Raw genomic sequence first — 25,131 nt, 5'->3', positions numbered from 1 at the left:
ACATGTAGGCGGCCCTCTGGTGGCATGTCGGTTTTGAAAATGCTAATTCGCGTACTGCGTCCGGTGCTTTCTTGGTGTAATGATGATAATAATTCTTTTTTTTCAATCCTTTGGCTTCCTCTATTATATATGAACTTTTGAGCACTTACTCGATTTTTTTTTCGTTTGGTTCGCAAAAGCAAATGTTGATGATGTTTGCGAAGGAATGTTTTGGAAGTATTCTTTGACGTGGAAGCCTACGAAAAACGCCTTGTAAAGTCCACTCACAAAAATAAAAAATATTTGAGTGCATTGGTGATGTTTACTCCCCAAAAACGAAAGAAAGATATGTAATGACTGCACTGGAAAGTATTTGAAATTATTTACAAATCAAAGGCCATTTGAAGGCAACCATCGCTAATTTTGAAAACGGTACATCTGTTCTTCCCCTTTCTAGCAGACAGTTTTTTTTTAATAGTTTCCTATTTTGTGTAAGCTCATTACGGAATGAGGATACTTACCTCTAGAATTTGTAGACATATCCCGTATGGCCAGCGCTGGTATTGTGATTTAAGCAATGGCAACAATAGCAACAATAGCTCTCAGTGCCAGCCTTATCCGTGATTTTAGCGCCTTCTAGTAGCCTAGTTTATGATGAGAGGCGGTACTGCCCTATTGGCGCCTTAGTGTCAGTAAGTTACAAACTACGTGAATAATGTGAGTCGGTTACTTTTCGAAAATACTCCTTATTCTATCGGTCACGATAGTAGCCTCCCAGCAGTAATGGGGGTCCGAACAAAATTACCATTTTATCTAGTGTAAATTGTATACCCAAAGGCGCGGGGGGGGGGGGGGGGCTATCCTCTCTCTGGATCGTCACTGCATGATAGTGGCTCAAGCAGATGGCCCGTGGTTATCTTGACTTGCTTCCACTCAAGCCATACGCCGTTCTTTTTCCAACTACGCTCCATCCTTCCAACAACGCGTAAGATACCCGAAAACTTGTCCTATGGATCACACCAACGTCGCGATAACCCTCTTCATAAATTAATACCATATATTTGTCAAGTAATTGCGAATATTTTACTGAATTGGTTTTTAACCCAAAAATCTTCATCCATTCGTGTGTTATTGCAAGGCATCTATTCCGATACCAATTGGGTGAACTAGTGTAGTATCAGTACGGACATTTTTCTCCGAATAGAAGAAAATTAAAGTGCCGCATATAATGGCGGTATTCTATTTCAAAGATATGACAGCCCAGTGTAATACACAATTTTTTAAATGACCAACCCAGAGTTTGACTTACCATCAGACCTATTTTTATTTTAGGCCCTTAAAAATTGCGTTGATAATGCTTATTTGTCATTCCCACTTTTCTATAAATCAGTGGCGAGTGGGCTTGCGTATGAATATGAAATCTTAAGCATGTTTTTCGAAGTAATAAACTCAGGTTGTGATTGTTGTTGTTAAAACGTGCTAGCAGTATCTATTATTGGCGTAACAATCGCAGGTGACGGTTAATTGTATCTCATTAATCTGCGAGGTATGGCACAGCCACCTAGAGATAAGGCCCGTTCACAGGCGTGTGACGTCACTCATTGAAGTGCTACCGCCAGAGCATGGCAGAACAGAAGTAGTTGTGGTGCTGTCTGCGACGGTGGTTTAGCCGCCGAAGTGAAAAGATAATTGATACCTAATTTACTCAGTCAATAAGAAAATAGTCAGCGGGTTCCGAGAAAATACTGACACGCATCAACAAAAATATTTTTCAATCTCAAAGTTATTCGTTAATATTACGTCTTATGGCACGTAACATATAACTTCGCCGTTCTCAAGAAAAAACTATTTATAACTAATTCATAAATTGTCGTTGTGAACTAGAAGTACTACATAACAATATTAAAATCTGAAATAACTATGTAGAGAAGGCTCTTTGCATCCAAAGAGCATTTATTATTCAACATAAAAGCGTCTCGAAATTCGATAGCATAAAGTGGTGATGGCAAGTATTTGATTAAACCTGGTTGCATTCCATATACTTCCCTTGGATAAATAATTTCTTTCTGGCAGAGTAAAAGGTGTTCACACAAAGTCCCAAATGGATCTATTATTTAAGAGTGAATTCTTCTTTATTTTGACATTAAATTAGATATGCCCATGGGCTATGAAAACCTTACCGTAGAGCCTGACGAAATAAGATTTTCAATAATAGTTACTTGTGAAATTTGGTATCGTTGACACATCTGCCATTATTACTCTCGAATGCATCTAAATGCAAGCCAAAATTTACGTATAGTCCAGCCTCGGCTAATAAAACGTACCCGTCCCAGGAGCTTAAGTATTTTAAATATTATTTGGGATGAGCAAAAGTTTCAATCCCACTTCAGTAGATGTATCAATCTAATGAAAAATTTGGAAGTCCTGCCACATCACCAGCATTCACCTTTGTATAAAGAACACGACATCTCTTAAATCACACCTCAGATCTTACTTAACATGCATGAAGTAATCACCACAAGGAATTTTGGCGGCAGGAAAGAAAAAAACACAGAAGTAAAATACAAATATTTTGTATTTCCATTCGTCAATCAAAATAATACCTACAATTTTCTCTTATTACGATGAACTAATTTGGTGAAACAAATACTGGTATTTTCTTTTGAACAAATATCATTTAAAAGAGCACTGGCAGAAGCCACAATAACTATCTTCAATAGTTTTTCAGATGAATGTCCATTGTCACATGAACCACTTATAAAAAACAAATCCACCATAGTCCTTTATGTCACTTCAACCACTATGACATTCTGTCTTCTAGATGACAGTTTCAAATAAAGTAATGGCTCCCTCCTCCTATGACACTTCTAATTCACCACGAGTTATCTTCCCCATCCTCTCCCGCAAGGCCACAGGTTCTTTTCTGATGTCACTCTCTGAGAAGTGAAGATCACACGACTAAAATTAATAAATAAGAAAAAGTCATGAAAATTACTAAGTAGTTATTTCATTTCCAATTTTAGGCATTTCTGCATGAGAGATATCTAATGACTTGGCCAGTAAATATAGGAGATCATTATGTACCTTAAAGATTTTTTAAAATTTAAAACTAGACCATAAGATAATTTCAGATGATGAAAGCCGGGCATAGATAAATTACGGTTCATCGCACCAATTGTAAGAGAAAAACGCAAATTTTCATTCACGGTTGTTCAGACACACCAATAACATAGTATAGCATAGTATAGAAACATACGTTTCTGACGCGACTTATGCATTTCTCATGATTAGATGCTATCCATGCAATTTATCAAGTAAATACCGTTGGTCTTACGGAATTATATATAAGCTGAAATTAATTTGAACCCAAGAACCCTAGAAATTTATGTGCTTTACCCCCTAATATAAGTTACTACGCCAAAAATAAAAGACTGGTAGTTTCATGGAAAATACCTAAGCACATAAATTATCGCGTAGATAATTCAAGTTGCTTTTCAACTATGAGTAACAAAAGTGTAGTTAAATAAGCACTGTTTTGCTGAGTTTTTAGACGCATAACACAGCAGAGGGCAAGATAATAAAGAATATTCGATGCTATAAACTTGGCAGCTATATTATAATTCCCAAGAAACTCCTTCAACCTCACGTTTACTGAACGAAATAATACAAAAAATTTAGCTAAACTACAAGAATTTCCAATTGAAATGCCACTTCTGTATTTAAATCACCACTTTTAGTACTGTCAACATCCCCAAGACACATCTAGCTAGAAATTACATCCAAATAATTACAGCTAGAAAGAGTACATACCTTAATGTTTTCCGTCGAGGTGACATTGTCTCTTTTTATCCCCCATATACACTTCTTCTTCAGCTCAGGATCTTTTGGAAAGTTAAAAACTTGAACCTCGGGTCCACTCCTGTGGAGTTTTCTTCGCATGCCGGCACTGCACACGTGAAAGGAACTTTTTAACAAAAAGGCCTCACAAATACACGTTTATGAAGTCCAGCGAATGAAATTCAATAATAAAGGAAACTTCACTACCCTCAGAAACTTAAATTTTCACCAACTAACACCACAAAAGTCCCTAAAATGTGGTAAAACGTAACGTAAATACACTCGTAAACAAAGTGGTCTCCAACGGCAGCCGGAACAACACAGCACTTCTCGTGGTGACGTCAGAGCCTCAGCCGTCGCTTGTGACGGGGCCTTTTCTCTAGGTGGCTATGGGTATGGCTCGTGTGTGCTGCGTCATCACTGTTCTGTTGAGATGATGTCTTTCGTCCCACTTCAGCTACCGTAGTAATATAATCTAGGATCGTTTTTGCACGGTATATAACAGAATGGATGTAGAACGCATAGAATGTCATAACGCTGGTTTTGGATGAGCCAAACTTAATATGAATGATCCGTAGATAGGGTACAATGTTCATGTATTTACTCGCAACCTCGGCTTCAAATAATTCTGGTGGAATTAGAGCGACATACTATCATCAATTGTAAAAAAATAATGGCAGCAACATTTCGACGAAGTCAGGAAATTTCAGGTTTTCCTGTCTTTTCCGGAAAACCCTACCTTCAGATCTCGTGCATTGCAATTTGCTTCTTTTCTCGGACGCTTTTCGGCAGATAATAGAATCAGTTTTTTTTTAATTTCTCGAGGCCTGAACAGTGTTTGCTGAAGGTTTGATTCCAGTTAACCCATGAGGTTGAAAATACGTAAAAGACCTTGCATGATTGTAGAAGAGATTTTTTTGCCTAAATATGTTCAGGGCGATGGCAGAAAAGTCCCCTCACCTTCATTTTCAAAAATATTTCCGCATATGTTTTATTTTTTTACTTTAAACAAGTAGAAATACCATACGGACAATAAAAGACAGACAGTAAATAAAAATCTGTAACTCGTCAAATGCGCCCCGTATAAGTTAAATAAATGCTATGGTAGTGGTTTGAAGGGTGCATGCATGGAGAATCTACCCCTGTGGAATGGAAAAGCTCTTACATTACGCCAAGTATTATGGAAGTAGTAACCAAGATATCTGCAAAAGAATTACGAAAGGAAGAACTATTATAATAATCCTAAATTCTATTTTATGGGACCAAAATACGAGCAGAAAAACGAAAGTAAGAATGTAGATGACGGTGGTAAAAAGTGTGATAACATATGGAGCAGAGTTAAGGGACACTAAAGAAAACAGCAAAAATAGATAATTGACGACTGAGAGAGATTAAATGAGGAAGAGCTGTAGAAAGGGTAGACTGGATAAAGTTAGACATTATATAATAATGAAAATTATGGAATTGGAAAAAGCTATAGTCGACGGGGTAGAAAGGTAGCAACTGCTCTTGTATGGACATTATAATAAGATAATGTCATTAGTTGGTCCAAGCAAATATTGGATTGAAGACCTCCAGAAAAACTGAAATGAGGAAGCCCAAGAGGGAATGGGAGACAGGGAAATCAGATAGCTATGGAAACGAGATGAATGAGAGAGTAGGAGTATTTTGAATGAGTGAAATAGAAGCTGAGTGCAGGGATACGACGACAGGGGTAAATAACCCGTTTTATGTATGCTTTATTTAAACCATTAATTCGAAATTTGTATTTTCTAATCTAGGAAAAACATGAGGTGAATTGTGTGTATTAAAGTTACCTACAAATAGATAATTAGTCAATTAAAATCGGTCGTCAAAAAGCAAATAAGAATAAAGTTAAAATGAACGTCTTTAGTAATTGAAATGATTTCTAAAAAATATAATTTTTGGTCAATAATATTGTCTTAACTACATATGTATTCCATTAGAAGGTATACGTTTTGTGTTTGAAAAAGAGGAGAGTAATTCTAATGAATAGAGCTGAATAACCCCTTTCGTACATTTTTACTTTTTCTAATTTTTCATCCATAGGCCTTTCTTACTTTTCTAATTTTACGGGTATTTGTTATTGTATTTAAGAGACCTAACATCTCCCATCGGGGACTTTTTGGAGTAAGCAAGATAGCCGATTTTCTGCTAATCTTGTCATGTCTGTGCATTCCTTTTCGGAAGATTATGGTCACAATACTTACGGTCCTTTGGGGTGTCCCTTGCTAGAGCACTGGTCGAGCATTTCGTTAAGATAATGCACTCGGTGAAGTCAGCCCAAATGTGTTTATCTTATCTCATTGCCGACCTTCGAAGGAAACATTTGATGATTCAGAAATGATAATCATAGTTGTTTTATTAGTGCACGATATCTTTGGGAACGTGGAGAAAGTTAATAACCCTTCTACAAGCCGTCGACCTGAAGTCTAATGTCGATTATGCCGTGTTCGTGAAGTTTAGGATTAAGGACTCCTCTTTTTATGTGCGAGGACTGATTAGATTTTGATCATAATAATCGAAAGATTCGAAATATGACGTCGGATGTAAACAAGAAAATCTCGTGTCAATTCTATGCATTCCCTGCGTTGAGGACAGGGTGTAAATTGGATTTAGTTCATTTGAGAAGGATTTGGGCTTGCGAAGCTCCTAAGATCACGGATCCTACCACGGATCATTTTTGTCTGCGGTTGTTGGTACATATTGCAATATTGCTCGTATTTTATAAGTAATAAGAGTAAGTAGTATAAGTATAAAAAAGGCCTAAGAGTCATTATCTCAATTCTCTTTTATCCATCCCGACTTTTTCTTGTTATATTTTAATACATTCCTCTAACGATGTGTCATAGGGGGGTTGAAGAATAACATTTGAAACTTTGATGGTGTTTGTAAACGCGGCATGTTTTTACGAGGTGAGCGGGACCTTTATCCGGTTTTTATACCTTGGAAGAATAAGCGATGCCTTCTTAGGAAATCACTGTGCGTTACTGGCAAAGCCTGTTTCAATAACCTATAGCCTTAATTGATCTTGAAATTAATAACATAATATTCTCGATATTTACTTTTTGCTGATAATCCTTCTCTTTTTTTGCAGTTGTCGGTCGTTTTTATTCACATACCCATGGATTCCTGCATATCAAGGAGTCATCACATTGTTCGTGCTGGCCAACTTCAGCTTAGCCACATTCATGGACCCTGGGGTCATTCCAAAGGGTAAGTCGGACGGAGTTTGGCTTGCAGCACCTTACGTCCCTGAAATAGGGTGGTTTCCTATTATTTTTTTATTGCCTAAATCGGAAGATTATTACTCCTGGAGTACGTATTTCACGATTTAAGATTTTTAAATGACGATATCTATTTTTCGCGATTAAATGAAAAGTGAAAATTTTCTAGCGCGCGAAAACGCGACGCGCAAGTATGAATGTCGGGAAATCTCTCCGTGTGGCGTATTTCTGGTTCCCGCTGCCGCCTTGTGAGGTGACCTTGAGGCGAGTTGAGCGCTGATACGACGCAGGCTGCTAGCGGGTAGCTGAGTATCCTGCTGGCTGGTAGCGCTTGGCTTAAATAAGGATTATTAATACCTTATCAAACAAAGAAAACTTTCCGACCTTAGCCAGTTTTAATAAGTGATTATTAAGACATGTTTCCCTGAGCTCTGCGCCTCATGCATGCATTGGTAATCTCAGACGACGTATAACTCCTATCTTCTCGTATAGAAACTAGGTCCCTGTGACGTCACGTGGAGTAGCATCGCATGGGCGCCAATCTGGCCCTTTTCAAATGAGGATAAAAATGGACCATTGCCATTCGTCTAAACCAGTATTTCTAAAACGAAATAATTTGTATATTATGAATACAGTAATGGTAGGTAACGAATCGCAATCAATGACTTTCGTTTTCTTTGATGAAGGAAACTACCCTATTCTTGCACATACTTTTCTTACGAGTGAAAATCCTTGTATCTCTAACTGAATAATCTCCCAACTTTTGGTATTTATCTAAATTCCTCTAATAGTTTATTGCCTACAAGTATTTTCGATGTAGTTGGTAAGTATTTTACAGTTATAACAATCATTAAAAGATGCAGCAGTCGATACGCCGTGTTTTTTCACGACTTAGTACTCTGTTGAAACTTATATATTTTCATGATATAGACTGTAGACCTTAGTCAACTGTGGCTTGTGTCTATAATTTAAAAATATCACATATGAGGAAATACTGAGGTTATATTTTCAAATGTTGTAGTAAAATGTTGACAGCGGTCAGCCATTTATAACCTGAACATTTCCAGGTGATAGTGTTCGTTTTAAACATATTATTCAACTCGGAGAAAGACTGCTTACGTGGAAGTGATGGACCCTCTTTGTGTGAAAATTGAATCTCAATTGTTCTAATGGTGTAAATTTCGTGAATTTGCCTTAAACATGCTAGTAGTGCCACTTTTGCCGCTGCAGGGAAATAAGGTGACTCTGGCTCATATGTCGTAGTTTTATAGTGAAATCGTATGAAATTTATCTCTGCAGATATAAATTTTTATATATTAAATGTTAAATTTATTTTTGCAGATTGAGGTAACTTTCATTATTGCAGGTCAATTCTTATATTTTTTCGGACTGATGATTCTTAAGGCATTAGTAATAATACGCATCCAGGTTTTAACACTTAATAGACAGCCTTGGCTATTACTTGGCATGAAATTGACGTAATTTTGTCGAAACCTGAGTCGATAAATATAAAAATCACTGGACCATACATTTTAACCGTGGCCTGTAAAGACTTTTATATTATTAGGCTCATGAAATTGTAGCTGGCGATTTTTGCACTAAGTTGTATTAATTTTTATAATTTTTTGCACTACCTAATTGATTCGTGAGGAACTACGGTGATGCGCAGCTGATAGTCCGTATGTCGCTCGATCAGTCAGTTTCAGTTCTGCTTAGAAAGCTCGTTGGGGTGCTTTCTCAATGCTTCGCCCCTCCCATATCCTTTTTAATACACCATAACTTCCAAATGTGTCTCGCGTCCAATTTTGTCCTCTCCAAACTCCCTCTGCTGACTTTCTCTTGAAAGTCTTTCCTTCCTCTTCATGAGTGCCATTTGCTACCTTAGGCAACATATCCTCGGTTTACACGTTAGGCCTTGTTCAAATTAAAATAAAATGTTGTTGCCTTCCTCAACTACGTTACAATGCCGGCCTCGGTGGCGGTGGGGTAACGTCCTCGCCTGCCAATCAAAAGGTCGCGGGTTCTAGTCCCACCTGGGTAGGTTTCCCCTGTCCAGGGCATGGTTGTTCGTGTACGTTTTCTTGTTAAAATTTGTTAATGCCCCGATGTAAAATGGCCAATATGAGCTGTATTCGGTGGTTTGAGAATTTAAAAAAATTAAAATAATACGTTGAAATTTCTCTGTATCACGCCAGAATCGGTTGGAGTTCGTCCTTCAAATGTACATTTTCGTTGTCTACCTTTAAGAGACAATATTTAAGTTTCTGACATTTACTTCCATTTCTTTGTGATATTCGAAGAGATCATTAATTACATTTTTAATGCTCTCCTGGCCATTGATATTCGATAATTTATGTTAATAGTACTCTCAGAATGGGTGAGACACCCATTTGTATGTGTATGTGGGAGTAGGTGTATTATACCATTAAAATAACCACCGAGGGCATTATGCAAAATGAACTCTTTACCGCTATTTATGAGAATGTTTGAGTTTTCTCAATTTTTATCAAATACTTTCCTTGAATCGTATTTATTATTTCTTATCTCGGTTCGTATTTGTCGCAGAGAAATGGCTTTAGTCTCACTTTAAAGTTAAGTATTTAATTAAAACGTTGAGTATAAGTTAAATTCATTCGAATTAATTTCCTGCTATTACTCAATATCAATTGTTAATATTTTTTCTTAAATGTTCTATCTAGTAAACTGTCAAAATTTATGTTTACAATTTTTGCATGCATACCTAAACACTAAACAATAAATTTTATTGGCTAGGCAGAAATTCGATATAAAGAATTGATATTTTTCACGCTCTTCCTACAATCTCCTTTCAGCTCTTTGCTAATTATAAACATCACCTTAACCTTATCGTCCGTGCGGCGCGTCGGATACCCCATGTTCTGGTTCATTTTATTAATTTTATGATTGAATTAATTGGAATTATTTGTTGAAATATCAGTTTTCAATAATTATACGATATACTACCAATTTAGCCTAATTCTGTTTTCATATCAGTTACAACAAGCTTTTTGCAAAAGTTTTGCGACTGTTATCCGGAGATTTTGGGAGAACCATTATTGCTTGATATACTTGTAGTTTCAGTTACTCACCTTTCCCTTTGGTCTTTTTATTTTAATGGATTGCGATTTTGAGCCTGAGTGAACGAGCCCATAGGGAAGGTGAAACGGACTTAGTGAGAGGAAAAGGATATAGTAAGTGCCAACGTGGTGGTTGAGGAGAAAAAGAGGAGGGATAGAATCGGGGAGACGCACGATTATGCTAAAGCGCGCACCTAGCGGGGACACTGTTGGAATGAAGGAATTTAAATGCAATGGTTTGAGGCGAGGGTTTACGAGGAAGCGGGCGGAATTGAATAGGGTGTATTATTAGAATGAATTGGTAATAGTCCTCATAGTGAATTTAAGAAGGAAGTTGACAGTGGAAGGGGGAAGAGACGTTAAGGTTCCGTTAAATGCTTCATTTAAAGACACCTTATACGGCAAGGTACTTAAATGGTAATCCAGTTTATGTTGGTGAGAAGATTAATTTTTCCGAAGTATGGGATTTTCTCTGTGTGTTTTTCGTTCAAAAAGATTCCTATTTTTTTCGTGCTTTCGTATTGGCAACATTTACAGCATTTACATCAACATTTCGATGGTTTTCTTTTACCCGACCGTCGGTAGTGGGATGTTAAGAATGATATATTTCTCTTCCCAGATCTCTTTCTTTTGAATAGTTTCCATTCCATATGCGCCTCATATCTTCGCAATTTGTGTTACCTCAGATAATTAATGCAATGATCCCGTGCATTTAATTTTTATTTCTTAAACTCTTTGACGTAATGTATAGCAAATATAAACGTGCGTTTTATCACCGAGGCGCAATGGAATGCAATTTATTACAATTTCGGAGCGATATTCATTATGGATCTAATTCGTCCAAGGTCAGTAGTCGCGAAAATTCTCCCAATTGGCATGCTCAATTTCTATCCACATCCTTGTAAATGCACTGCACCTCTGACCTCCGAAGTTTCGTCAGAACGCACCTTATTCTTAATCTCTTTATTTTTTATCACGTGATATGATTGTTTTTATCGTTTATAATCTTTTTTTTCAGTAAAGCTATTCCTCGGTTTTAGCCCTTTCCCTCCAATGCCATCGAATTTTCGTCGTGAATACCCTACCGATGAAAATTAAAATATAGGATCCTTCAATAGCTTAAAGATGAGTAGTCACCCACCGCGCATCTAATTGGGTTTACAGAAGTCCCCACTCGCGTCGCTGACGGGCATAGCGATCCGAATTTCACCAATGATTAAGGATTTTAATTGAAATTCAGCATCGTGATGATGTGTTCTATCAAATTCATAAATTTACGATGCCATTCCTCGCAATTGCAAGTGCTTTACTGCAAAATATTTGGTATTCATCGCCGCGCTGCGGACATTTTTGAAAATCGATGATACAGAAATGTACCTTCCTCTCTTTGTAGTCCCCTTTGTCCTGCCTGCTTCATTATTTCTCGCTGTTTATTTAAATAGGCTGGTTCTCCATTTTTATTATTTTAGACTGTGGTAGAGTTCGAAAAATGAAGAGACCCGCATTCGTACGTTTTTCGGTCCGTCGCACAGTGAGCTGAAGCAGGACAAAACCTCAAAAATGCTTTTTTTAATTCTAAAAAAAAACGTTTTTTTTTAAATAAACCTACATAAATACAAAAATTTGACGAAAAACAGAGCCAAAAATACTTCAAGTCTTTAAAGTCGACGAGAATGAACAATATCAAACTGAATAAAAATATTATTTATGTATTTTTGTTGCTATTTAAGTACTAAAAAATTTCGAAAAAATTTAATGCGGGAATTTGTTTTTAAATTTGTTCAACTTTGAGGCCATGTGTTTTGTTTAATAAATAACCCGTGAAAAACTGTTTGCGTCGAAACATGCTCTAATGCATTGACTACAGCTGTGCAGAGTTTCTACTTACTTAGTCAAAAAAAAAACAGTTTTGAGGTTTTGTCCAGCTTTTTTCGATTTCAGCCCACTGTGCTTCGTCTACTTCTCGAGCTCTACGCGGGGACAAAATCGACGACCTTAACCCTTAGGAGGACAATTAGATGATATTACTGGCTTTGGCTAGCGGGTTTCCGCGTCTAACCTTCTCCCTCGTCCTCGCCCATCATCGTCATTCACTTGATTCGTTGTGGTTCGTACTCGTCTTAGCGATTCCATCCTTTCGTTAGCTGTTCTCCATGAACTAGTGAACGAGCCGGGACAATAATCCATCACAGGGTCGTATTCTAGAACTATGCTCAAGTATTGATCCTGACTCAAACTAGACTCCATTGTTGGTAATACGAGACCTCACTCGAGTCGTGATGAGTCAATTTGAGTCGTCAAGTTCCAAGATGTATTTATTCTCTCGTAAAAAAACCTTCAAGTGTGATATTATAATCCAGCCATGTTATTTTTTGATGAGCAGGAAACCGGGAGTGAAAATAGTTTAGGTAAATTTATGATTATGTATGCTGTACCAAAATTACTCTGGCTCAAATGAGCCGAGTTTAGGTTAGTTTCTAAAATACGAACTCCTAGTCAAACTCATCTTGAGTTTGAGAGTGAGTCCAGAATGAGGACTCAAGATTGAGCCTGGTTCTGAAAGGCGGCCCTAACTTTTGAAAAGTGGGCGGCAACTTTCGCATAGTTATTATTTTAAATTATCAGTGAGTTGTTGAATGAGGAAGATTTTTTTAGTAAATTATTCTTTCCTTCCGCGTACTAGATTTTTTTCTTGATTTGTGATTTCGGGTCAGAGTGAACGACCCCTTGAAGCGAGTCCTTGGCGCCATTCTCGATGATTGGGTGGCCTGATAGCGAGCCTGCTGATATCTCTCTCCTCCATGAGTTTTTCTTGTTTTCAAAACATGGACCGCAAAGAAATGTGATCGCGAGATAGGAGAAGCGTATTGCGTTGAAATAATTCATTGAATTGATCTGAGTAATACTGTTGGGAGAGTCACTGACTGATATCGTCCGTCTGGATTCCATGTTATCACGTTTTGCGGTTTATCATGTGAAGAGCTGCGGACATAATGCTTTATCAAGGTCAGGATTATGTTAACGAATGGACTTAGATATTTACACGATGGCGCTAGGAATTTGACGGTGTTGAATCCACAGTAATTAAGAGGACGCATCAATATTGTCGTAACTGTCGCATTTTTCATTGTTTCGTGACCTTATAAAGTATGTATTTCATAGAGCGTAGATGTTTGTTGGCACTACCTTGCTTTCGAAATGTTGCCAGAGCAAGCTGTCTCTTTTTACGTCACCTGTAATGTCGATGCCTTTTGTTACTTAAGCGCTATTCGAATTAGGCACGCTATAAATGGAGTCCCCACGTGCAATTAGAAAGTTCGCCTTCTCTTTAGGAATTTGCATTTACTGGTGGTGTCAGAAAAGACAGCTTTCTCCAGCTACGCTCTTCTGCTGAAATTGCCCCTCTTCGTAAAGCATGCTCTAAGTTTGAGACGTGTTACTACGAGAAAATGCTAATGTAAATTTGTAATGTGTGAGATACAGGCCAATTTACCTGCATCCCCTGAAAATTTCAAGATAATTTCATAAGACAAAAACATGTAGAACGACACCAAGAATGCAGGCCGAATGGAAACGGTGCGTGTTTGTTAGGTTTTTACGATTAGGTAGGAGCTAGTGAATTCGCGGACAGTCAGCAGTAAAGATGGTATTTTGATATGCGGGAAGGTCGATCCCCTCTCCCCCTTTATTCTTGTATGACTGTCAAGGGAAGGTACAGTCACTTTCAAAAGTCAGTCCGCATACCCGGCGCAGCCGTCTTCGTTATTCTCCGAAGTCGACCATCGCATATTGCTTACGCGTTCCTTGTTCGCTGGGGATCGATTTGACTTTATCTGGTTGTGCAAATGGTGCAACCTGACGACTTTAACCCTCGCTAAGAGCCCCAAGCACGATTTCAGAGCTTGGAAAGCCCTGTGAACCCCCCTCCCCCCCCCCAACACAACCAAACAATTCAACATAAAGAAAGCGGTGAGGGATTCGAGGATTTTTCCGGCGAGTAACCCATCGTGCAAGGAAGAGAGAGGAGCATCTGAGTCGTTTAGTAAACTTACGTAGCACATGTAGTGCAAATATAATTTTCGGAGCATTTCGATCATAATACTACAATATTTTTTTATCCACACGTCTTGTGAAAAATACGTAAATTTATACGCCAATGTTATTATTGCCGTTTGCGTCACAGCTACCATCCATGGTCGCGTTCATCCGTGTCGGCAGCGAAGGATTTTCAGTCATTTTTCATTGTTTACTAGTGAAATAGCACTTACTTCTCAAGTTTAAGTTCATTCGGAATACAAGTGGTGCCTACATTTTCCTGTAAATAGAAAGTAAGCCCTTTCAATTTACAGTATTTTAATTTTTTACCGGAGAAAACTACCTGTGAGGCAATTGTTTTATGGGAGAAGATAGTTTTTGCATTATATTTTTCAGATGTGCAATAGAATTGCCTTGAATTGTCTTTAAGATAAATATAATTTTTCACTAAAAGATGTAGCGAGACATTTATGGGCATTGAATAAAATGACTAGCTTTTAGACCACAATGCGTCGTAGTAAATGTTGTCCTTTTCTTTCTGGGGAATACTCGCATATTAATATTGTTCAGTGTTTTTTTTTTTAAGAAAAATAGTGCGGGCAACGTCAGCGTGGCATTATGATTGTCTCTCAGCCATTTATGGTGGCCATAGAAAAACATAGTTTACCTGCTCTTCTGAAATGAAAAAGGGATTATCTTAAAAGGAATCCTGTTAATGTTAGATTAGATGGAAGATTTTACGAATGACCCCGCAAGCGCCCCTCCCAACTTGAACTTACCACTTTAATTAACAGTAATGCCCATTCGCATTACTCCCTTTGATTGTATCCTTATCTTTGCTTTCATCCTTCCTCTCCCTCCTTACCTCAAATCTCTCCATTATGGATAGCACTTCTTCATTTCTTTTCCTCTCGGTTCATCTCACCTTTTCCTTTCTTTTTTATACTCACATCTCGGATGCCTTCATTCTTTTCTTGTCCCTAGTATATTTCAGTAGTATATTTGGTAGTTAATAAATATAGTTTGTGTTAATTGCGCAGAAATAGTCATCAGGTACCCAGCGCGATGTATTTTTATCGGATGAAAATTATTCATGCATAGTTTTGTGTTATTAGGAATATTATCAGTATTTGTTCACCCGTAAGACTGACTCAAGGTATTCATTACGTGAACGTAAGTTTTTTTATTGTTGTGATTCCACTTATAATAATGTGGGGGACATTGACATGCATGATATCACCAGGTGCCAATTACGACTGATTCTAGCAGAGAAAAAGAAACGAAATGGGAGAAAGACTTAGTTTGACCTCTAAATAAAAGGGGCAAAGATAAAAGATGTTCTAAATGTGCCTTAAAATTATAAGAAATAGGGAAACAAGTCGTATAAGTAATGCTTCCGATCATTTTTTAATTATCGAAAATATATTATGATAACTATTAAGACATTCGAACTTTTGATGAACATGAAGATGTGGGTTAATTACTTACTGATACCTGGAATATATTAAAATATTTGCTCTGGAAAATTTTAGTAACTACTGGAATAAATATCATACCTAAGTAAACGTAATAATTTAGCGTACATTAGTACTTTTTATTTCTCGTGTGATAAGACACGTAGAAAATTGTAGGATAAAATGTATCTTAAGAAAATGGGTAGGTCTAAAATACTTAAAAATAGAGTAATATGCGTCGATGGTGTTTGGTAATTATGTGTTCAAGGTATACTCTAGATGGTTATTTTGTAAACAACTTAGAGAATACTCTTTCAGTTGTGAATTCCGATTTTTGTTTCTTCCTTTTATGTGCGTTGCGGAGCAGATACATCTCAGTATTGTTTAGAACAAGCCAGACTACTCTGATTGTGTATTTCAGAATACTATCAGGATGAGAAGCACATGACTGAGAACTTATGCTTCACCTTGTGTTCTGACACTGGGAGTCGGGGAAGTCGCGAAGAATGTAGGAATAGTGAAGTATGCCTCAATAGGACTCACGCGGACGGTGACATAAGTCGAATTGGCCCATTCAAGACACAGAAGGCTTAAGTAATACCCGAGCTCAGTGGAAAACGCAGTTGCTCGCGCTGGCCGTGGGGACCGACTTTTGAAAGTGACCGTACCTAAGTGCCACCACCAGATTGCGTTCAAACTTCGCAGTGTGATTTCAAATGAAAATTTAAGAGAGATGTGTTTTTGCTCAATGGTCCAATGGGCCTCTGGCAGCAATCGACGCCTTTATAATGCTACCCGCGATAAAAATACTGCAATGTCATTGTGATATAGCTCTCACCGCTCTCTTCCTCAAACCTAACAATGAGAGAGGAGCCTCTAAAAGTGTGAATATGGCTTTATTGTCATAATTTTGCGGTATTGTTTTACTGCAGGTAGCGTCAATATAGTTTTATTAGGATTTTGAGACGGTTTTGAGGGGTACAAGGAAGCTTTTCCAAATTCAAAAAGTAATAGTCTAATTTTCCTCAGGTTGCTCCAGCACCAGGAAGAATATTTGTGGGCTTTGATTATGCTATACTAGCTGACCCGGCGCACTTCGTACCGCCTAACATTCAATGAACTTATAGTTTAGTTGCACCATTTATAAATAAAGAGCGGCTGTATCGTTTTAATCATATTTGATTTATTATAAATTAAATGAGATAAAATTGATGAAATAAAAATTATACGCATTCAGTTGTTGGCTATTTGTGTTATTAACCATAAAAAAATGTTTTTAGGTCTAAGTCCGTAGCATAAACTTGGCTCGTTCAAGGGGCAGGTTAACGCAACGCTAGACCGACGCTTGAATGATGCTCAAAATAGTGTAAGAAAATCCCCTATGAAGCAGCATTCGTATCAAATGACTTTAGGCGCGCCAGTTATAGTATCTCTGTTTGGAAAAAATGCACTGCGTAAACGTGCTGCATGCGTAAACGCAACACGGTGTGCCCTACACATTCGGGTTTAATGTCTTGCGTCAAGCGCCTTCTGATAAACAACAGTTTTGTTTTGTTATCAGGCGCAAGATAAAGCGAAAGAAGCTAAATAAAAATAGCGAAGCGAAGCAGGGATGCAGCGAGGGGGGTTTTTGGAGGTAAAACCCCCCCCAAAAGCTCAGAGAATCTTTTTATAAAACATTTGGTTATTAATATTAGGGGGACGGATGAGTCACAAAATATTTAACTGTTCACACAGCCGCAAAACCTACCATTTTGAACCTTTTATCCTAAAAAATGTCTGGGGAGGGCCCCCACACCTCTCGCTTACCTTGGCTAGTTTTCTATACCCTACAGACCCACCAGTATTAGCTGCGCCCTTGAAGCGAAGGAAGCAACACAGCGGATGGTTTACCAACTCGTAAATATACCACATATTATTTACCATGAGAAAATCATGGGTTTTCACACATGACACATGAGAACAAACATCACAAAAACTGAAAGACTGACCATGCGATTTGTTAATCGTTATCACGAATGCAACACGGATTGGAAATTGAATACGTTTAAGCTCAAAAGGGCTTATAAGTTGGGATCATGGAATCTTCGGATTGAGAACTTCCTCATCTTTGAATTTTCCTTTGAGTATAGTGGCGTGAATCACTTTCATTATCAGTTTTTTAATAACCAAACACGTTCCGTAGGATAGTTTTGGTTGGTTTAGGTTTCAAAAGATCATGAACACAGAGCCTACCTTCAGCTGTAAATAGTGCCGTGGTAAGCCAGGTGCGTCCAAGGACTTTAAATATTCAGATAGATAGTTGGTGACTTCGTCTTCGTTTATTACAAAGTTAAAAGATTTGAATTCATGCAGAGTATACGGACATTACTGATAATCAACAATTGCTTGGAGATTTGTTTACACACATGGTAGTTATGTGTTTGTTGACAACTCAATTCGAGCTAAGTTTACCTCTAATTCAATTATTTTAATACTATTTTAATATTACTTTAATATTTTTAACATGTTTGAATATTTTAAATTTTTTTAATATTGTTAAAAAGATCAGTCAATACATTAGTAAAAACGAAAAAAAAATCTTATTTTTTTGACCGTCTTAACAGTCAACTCCTAAAAACATATCTCTAAGATAAAGTTGAATTTTTTTTGAGAACTTTTCCTATTTTTTAATGTCCTATATTTTATCCGGGGCTGAGACGAATCCAAAGGGCCTAATGTCACTAAAATCGGTGCAGCCTCTTGAGTTATAAGTGTTCTAACTAACACGATTTTCGACTTTCTTTTATATATATATATATAGATTATAAATTAAAATTATGAAAGACCATGGTGAACATTAAAAGCCTCTGCTGATTTTCTTTGAAAGACTGGGGGAAAGAGAATAAAGGATAACATACTTGATGGATTCCTTAACCCTTTTAGTGCCAAGGGTGATCCATCGGCCGGGCTTATTTTACACTGATGCCTTTTATTTTTTGAGCTTCGTGTAGATTTTGTCTCTATTTTTTAGTATCTGTCATGATTTAACTTACCTATTAGTATTTAGAGTCAATGAAAAAAAAATTAGTTTCAGAAAATGCATATTAGGCTTTATATAATTTTTTTAGTGCAAACCTACAAATTCAGCCACAAAAGGCCTGGCATTCTTCAGCAAACCAGGAAAAATGGGCTGGCACTAAAAGGGTCAAGCTAGATAGAATTAGGATGTAAAGGAAATGAAAAAAATGCATTTAAAATATGGTTTTATTGGTTCCAAAGAAAAATAAACAATTTACGTAGTGCATGCATCGAAAAACATGCATAAAAATCATGTTTTTATATCATTTATTAGTAGTCAAATCATGTTTCAAATAAAAGATATTAAATGTAATTCTCTTGTGAGCTCTATTGTTAGGAAATGAGGAAGTCACAGATTGTAGTTGTCTATTGTTCTCTGTGACATTAACTTAGTATTTTATTAACATAGTTGTGGAAATTATCAATATGAGCTCTCTGAGAACAACAAATACTTCTAATGTCTTAACTAGTTTTTTTTCATTGCTAAAATATTGTTTCTAATTGGAAGGTGATATTTCTGTGTTCAATTAGAATTTTCTTATGCTTTATTTTATTCGTATAGAAGTTTTTAATGCATAATGATGTGGAGAACCTAGGATGCATGAAATGTTGGTGACACACTGGTGAAAATTTATTTATTTCTTTTTTAGCATCTCCAGACGAAGACAGAGAAGATGACTTTCGTGCACCTTTGTACAAAAACTTGGAAATAAATGGCATCACTGTACGTATGAAGTGGTGCGTCACCTGCCAGTTCTACCGCCCACCACGCTGCTCCCACTGTAGTGTTTGTAACACATGTATCGAGGTGAGCACTCTATAAATTAGACATCAACATAGAGCTCTGGGAAGGATTGTAGCATTAGTAAATTTTGCTTTTTGTGATGGCCAAAAATGAATCGACAATAAAACCAATTGTATTATACTTATTTTCTTGAGCTTGTGGGTTCTTAATTTATTAAAAATTTATTGATGAGATATTTTCATCCTAAATTTTTCATTCTTCAGTGTAATTTTTTTATGATTTAATGTTTTTTTTGTATACTGATGTAGAGAATTGAAATCAAGTAATTCTTTCATTGAAAGTGATTTTATGAACCAATATTTATGTGGATAGTATTTTTACATCTCTTTTAATTGAAATTCTTGTTAACAAAATATGTTTAAATGCAGTAGATGATCCAAGTGTAAAGTGTGGCATGGGAACACTATATTCCCCACATGGTAAAGATAATTAAATGAATTTGTCTTTGAATGTTGGAATAAAATATTCATATTAGTTAAAATTAGTAACATTTCATTCCAAATTGTACATGTATGGAATATTTCAACTACACATTCTCCAAAATGTTGTGGTGCATCAAAATTTTTTAAATTCGCTGTGTTTTTTATGTATTTATATTATTGCAGTAAATATGAATGTATTGATGCAATTAATTAAAAGGTATTGGAAGCCTGGGCTGTAAAATTTAAGTGATTGCAATGATAATTTTTTGTTGTCTTTCAGACGTTCGATCATCACTGTCCTTGGGTCAACAATTGTATTGGGAGGCGGAACTATCGTTACTTTTTCATGTTTCTCGTCTCCCTTAGTATTCATATGATCAGTATCTTCACGGTGTGCCTCATTCATGTCCTCAACAACAGAGAAAAGCTCACAGAGGTGGACACCATCATCTCGTATCCTTCCACAACTCAATGTCTTTATGAAATATGTTGGTTTTGTGATTTGCTCAAGCATGCTGTGGTGGCTTTGCTTGTAATGATGTTATATTTTTCATTCCTGGTTTACTGAAAAACTAAACCGTGATGAGTGTTGTCCAAGCTTTCCATTAATACTTTTGTTTTAAATCTAACTCTTAACTCTCTACCCTACCACATATCTCTTACCTCATATCCTTAATACCAGCTTTTTGTGCTTTCAGTCCTAGAGAAAATTTGTTTGCTGTAATTCCTTGTACATTTGATGCTCACTTATTGTTATTGTGTATGCCTTGACTCTGGTCTTCAGCATGGTGATAATGGGGATCATCATTTTACTCTTCATCCCAATCCTGGGTCTCACGGGCTTCCATGTGGTGCTCGTATCTCGGGGTCGGACGACGAATGAGCAGGTGACGGGCAAGTTCAAGGGGGGATACAACCCATTCTCAAGGGGTGTGTGTCGGAACTGCTGCCATACCCTCTGTGGACCACAATTCCCTAGGTGAGTTTTTGAGTGTTTTTTTTTCTATGTTACCATCTCATGATGTACGCTTTTTTAGTATGCATTTTTAAGTGGTAAATATTTTGAAGAGGTCATACTGATCTGAAATCAGTGTCAAATGTAATACTTTATATACTCATGGTGAAGCAAAAACTCGGTACTGATCCACAAACTTTTATTTGCTGTCGGCAGTTTCAACAGCTATAGCGTCATTGTCACGGTAAACAGAAGGAGCACTTACAATGCTGAGCCTTATATATCCGACAACAGTAGGGGGGAGGGGGGGAGTTAGAGGGAGAGTCAAAACATAAAATTATAAAATCTGGAGAGGGAGAGGCGGATAGGTCAGGTGGTGATGAGGTTAGTGGGGGGAAGGGGAGAACTGGCAAGGAAGAAGTCAGATTTTAAAACAGTTGACAAGAAAGGGGAACACTCGAATTCAGTTATGTAATTTAAAATTGTGGTGTTAGGTGCAAAAGTGCATTTAGTGATTTCAAGAATTTCTAATACATCCAGTTTAACACTTTTGTCGAATATATGTAAAAATTTAATGTTAAAATCACACTTATGGCCGGATTTGATGAAATGCTTGGAAAAATGTGACTTGAAGTCTTTCAATCTAGCACTTGGCATGAGTTTTAAACTTATGGCTCGACCGACGGTTTGACCGACATTATACACTCCATTGCACTCATCACATTTCAGAGCATAGACACCACTTTTATCTTCAGGAAGCAAGGAATTGGGCCATTTGCAGTCCATTCAAACTGTGGCAATACCACTATTGAAATTCTTTTGTTTTACTTTTGCTTTAGTTCATTTTTTGTACCACTTCTTCTGAGTAAGTAACATTAACTCCTCAATGGGCCAAAAAAAGTGTACAGTTGATATGAGTGACCTTGACTATCTTTATGAATGAAAGTGTTTCACAGGAATACATGATACATTACATATTGTGCCATTGTTAAAGCAAATATTGTTTTAGACTGTTTGCTTTGTTAAAGGAAACGCTGTATTTAGGAATGTTATCCAAATGATTGGGAAAATATCTGATTGTGAGTCCTAATAATTAACAGCATGTGACCTCCCTGAGATTTTCAGCTATTGTGATAAATTTTGTTTGAGTATTTTAAATTCCAGTTTCACATTGTTATTTATATCTCTGTATTGGACAGTGGAAAGATTTAATAGCTCTGTTGCAGTGTTGTTCACCATAATTTGGCTGTATGTTCTTGGATGGAATTACCTGCATAATAAGAATTCATATTATTATTTGATTAATATCCATCAGTTATTTGGTACATCATTTATGACTTTAAATTCTATGTGAAATTTTGATGGGAACCAGAATGATGATGTAAATGCTACTGTATTCATTTGAATTCCAATTGTTAACTCACTTACCATCTTTTCCATGCATGGTTCCTTAGATGTAGCTCATTCATTAATTGTTGTAAAGTTTGCTAATGTTGTCCCATTTCTCTTTTGCAGTTTGTTAAAACCTAGTATGTATGTTGGGAAGAAGCCCAAACACTACAATTTTCCCGTCAATCCTCCCGCCATCTCCACAATAGCCAGTGATAACCAGGTAAAAACCTACATGGATAACAGCAATGGTGTTAGAAATGCCAGTACCAATGCTTACAATAAGGTAAGAGAATAGGGAAGTTCTACTTTTGATGTTTGCAGTTTCCCTCTCCTCTTATCCTCAACCCTTTGAGTACTTCTCATATCTGTTATCTGCTCTTGAATCACTCTTAAACCTTTACCATGTCATTCATTTCTCTCTACCAACCTCTCCAATTCTTATTCATTTCCTGTGCAGAAGTCGAGGATCAAAAATATTTATGTGTTTTTCAACATCCCCGTAAACAGCACATAGAGACCTTTTAAAACGGAGGAATTAACAAAGCTAAGGAATTAATGGCACAAACTTCCATGTCCTGGATAGGACCAACCTACCCAGGTGGGATTCGAACACGCCACCTATGGTTTGGCAAGCGAGGGCTTTACCCCACTGTCACTGAGGCCGGCAATTTGTTGGCATTGTTTTATGCTTCATGCTCTGAAGCTGTAAAAATGTAGAAGTTGTTTTGAATGAAGTAACTTTGATAATTCCCTATTAATATTCTTACTTGAAGAGGTATTAAGTCAAGAGCTCTAGTATATTAAAAGGTTAACAAAAAATACCCCAGGTTGGGCAGAATCACAGGACACAAAAAAAAATATTTAAAAATTACTCACAGTACTAAATTTTCGGTGGCGCATTACCACCTTCCTTAGAGTTAGGTAGGAGACTTAAGACTGAAAGGTTAACAAACTTTTACGAGTTTTTAGGAGTTTCTTTTATGTCAGACCAAAAGTGAGGCTTTCTAAGTATCTGATAAAGGATTCTCCATTGATTTTTACTCCGTCTAAGCGTTTTGGAGTATTAGTTGCACATGGTCATCAAGTCATGGCTATAATGGGAGTTTTTATTTTTTTCTGGCATATATATTGGAAATGTAGAAGTTGTGTGTCCAACCATTGCCATTACATTTTCATTCAAACAGATTTATTTGATATTGACTTGCAGTCTTTGAATCAAGCAATACATATGAGTTGCATTCGGCAATTTGGTCAATAACTGATTGAATTAATAGCCCTGGGTGGGCTGAAAACTTTTAAACATACTTTTTGCACCTGTCGAAAACTGGAAAGACTTCCTCGGACATGCTTTTATCTCAATAATTTCTTACTTCAGCTGGTAATTTATCGATTATTTTCTAAACTTCTGCTTGATTTAATCAAATTTCCAGATAATGCTTTCAGAACTGGGTTTCTGTTATTTTTAATGCCATCATATCACAGTATTTTTGCAATTTTTCCATTACATTTTCATACTGAAGCCGCTTTTTTATTATTAATATTGTATTCAATACCAATTCCTAGATTATGTGATGTCAATGAATTAAAACTTTTATTTACTTTTGCAGTAAATAAGTGCAGCAATTTATACTAGTTTTCTATGGAATCTTTTGTTTCTAAGCTACCCCTGAAATGTCTCCAGTTGCTTGCGTTTTCATCAATGTGAGTGGACTGGATTATGCATTTTTGGGATTTCCTGAGTTCTCAATACCCATATTTTCTGGTTCCTTTGACGCTGTATCCATATTTTTTTACCTTTATCAAATAATGTAATCCCTTTTCTGTCTAACCTTTTATTATCAATCAGTCAATAGCTCCAGAAGTTCAGCTCTTTCTTGCTTTATTTGAAGATATTAAGGTTATTGAGACCTAAGCTAAACTTCTCCATCTTTCTCTTTTCTTGCTGTTCTCTTTCTTAAGGATGCCATGTTCTGATCCGAAAGCCCAAAATTGCCCTCTTTCTTGTTTTCTCTTCAATTATTTTCCATCATTGGTTTTCAGTTGAGGAACTATTTAATTAATAGAAGTGTTATTATGCCCTCTTTGACTGCAAGGCAATACATGTTATCGTAAGAGATTATTATAATGGTTTTCTGTTGTTTGCCTTACTTTATGAATGGACCTAGTTCAGGAGACATTCATCTGATATTCAGCTGTAAAGTTTAATACCATGACAGTCTTGAGTAGCAAAATACCTCCGTTAAAAAAAAATCTTTTGGGTTAAGGGTCAAGTGCGCTGCTCTATGATTAAGACTAGGTATCTGGTTTTCTCTAGTTTAAATATAATTAATGCTTTTATATCAAAGATATACTTCAAACAGTTCTTAAGTTAAAATGAAAGGAATTAGGGGGGGGGGGAATTCTTTCATCATAGCTTTGTACCTCAAGTAACAGTTTTATTGCTTAAAAATGTCTTTGGATGAGAGGTACTCGACCTTTCTGTGACATCTTTTTCCTTTCCCCTTTGCTGTTTTAGAGAAGTCGTACTTTTCTTTGAAATTCTCATTGTAGGAGAAAAATTTGAACTTTCTCAGCCGTTTTAAGTGGCTGGTGATTGATTTTTTATGATGATTGGGTGAGATTAAATGCATAATATCCAGTTTATCATCTTGTGGATGAGTACAACTTCTCTTATCCAGCAATTTAAAACTTCCACAACATTTTACCCTTTACTATTACCTTCATTCCTTGCCCTCCCTTGAACAGCTTTTGGAGTTGCCCTTCAACTATCCTCCTTCCTCCTCATATCTGTTGGCTGACTTAGTTTGGCCCCTTGACTTGAGCCCAAGTGATTTGCTTTTTATCGCTGC

The 25,131-nt window shown here is 36.7% G+C and overlaps 1 protein-coding gene across 1 annotated transcript in view; it reads left to right on the top strand.

The window, feature by feature from the left end:
- LOC124158601 (palmitoyltransferase ZDHHC8) overlaps window positions 1-25,131 on the top strand; it is a 138,044-nt gene that overhangs the window by 64,040 nt on the left and 48,873 nt on the right. The window contains exons 2-6 of the mRNA XM_046533767.1: window positions 6,935-7,053; window positions 19,359-19,516; window positions 20,216-20,388; window positions 20,720-20,914; window positions 22,406-22,565. Of these exons, the coding sequence (XP_046389723.1) occupies window positions 6,935-7,053; window positions 19,359-19,516; window positions 20,216-20,388; window positions 20,720-20,914; window positions 22,406-22,565 (805 nt within the window). The remainder of the gene's footprint in view (window positions 1-6,934; window positions 7,054-19,358; window positions 19,517-20,215; window positions 20,389-20,719; window positions 20,915-22,405; window positions 22,566-25,131) is intronic.

Source organism: Ischnura elegans, chromosome 5 (genome assembly GCF_921293095.1).
Source record: "Ischnura elegans chromosome 5, ioIscEleg1.1, whole genome shotgun sequence".
In the NCBI taxonomy this organism is placed as follows: Eukaryota; Metazoa; Arthropoda; class Insecta; order Odonata; family Coenagrionidae; genus Ischnura; species Ischnura elegans.
Note: the sequence above shows the minus strand (reverse complement) of the source record. Positions and strands in the feature narration are given on the sequence as shown.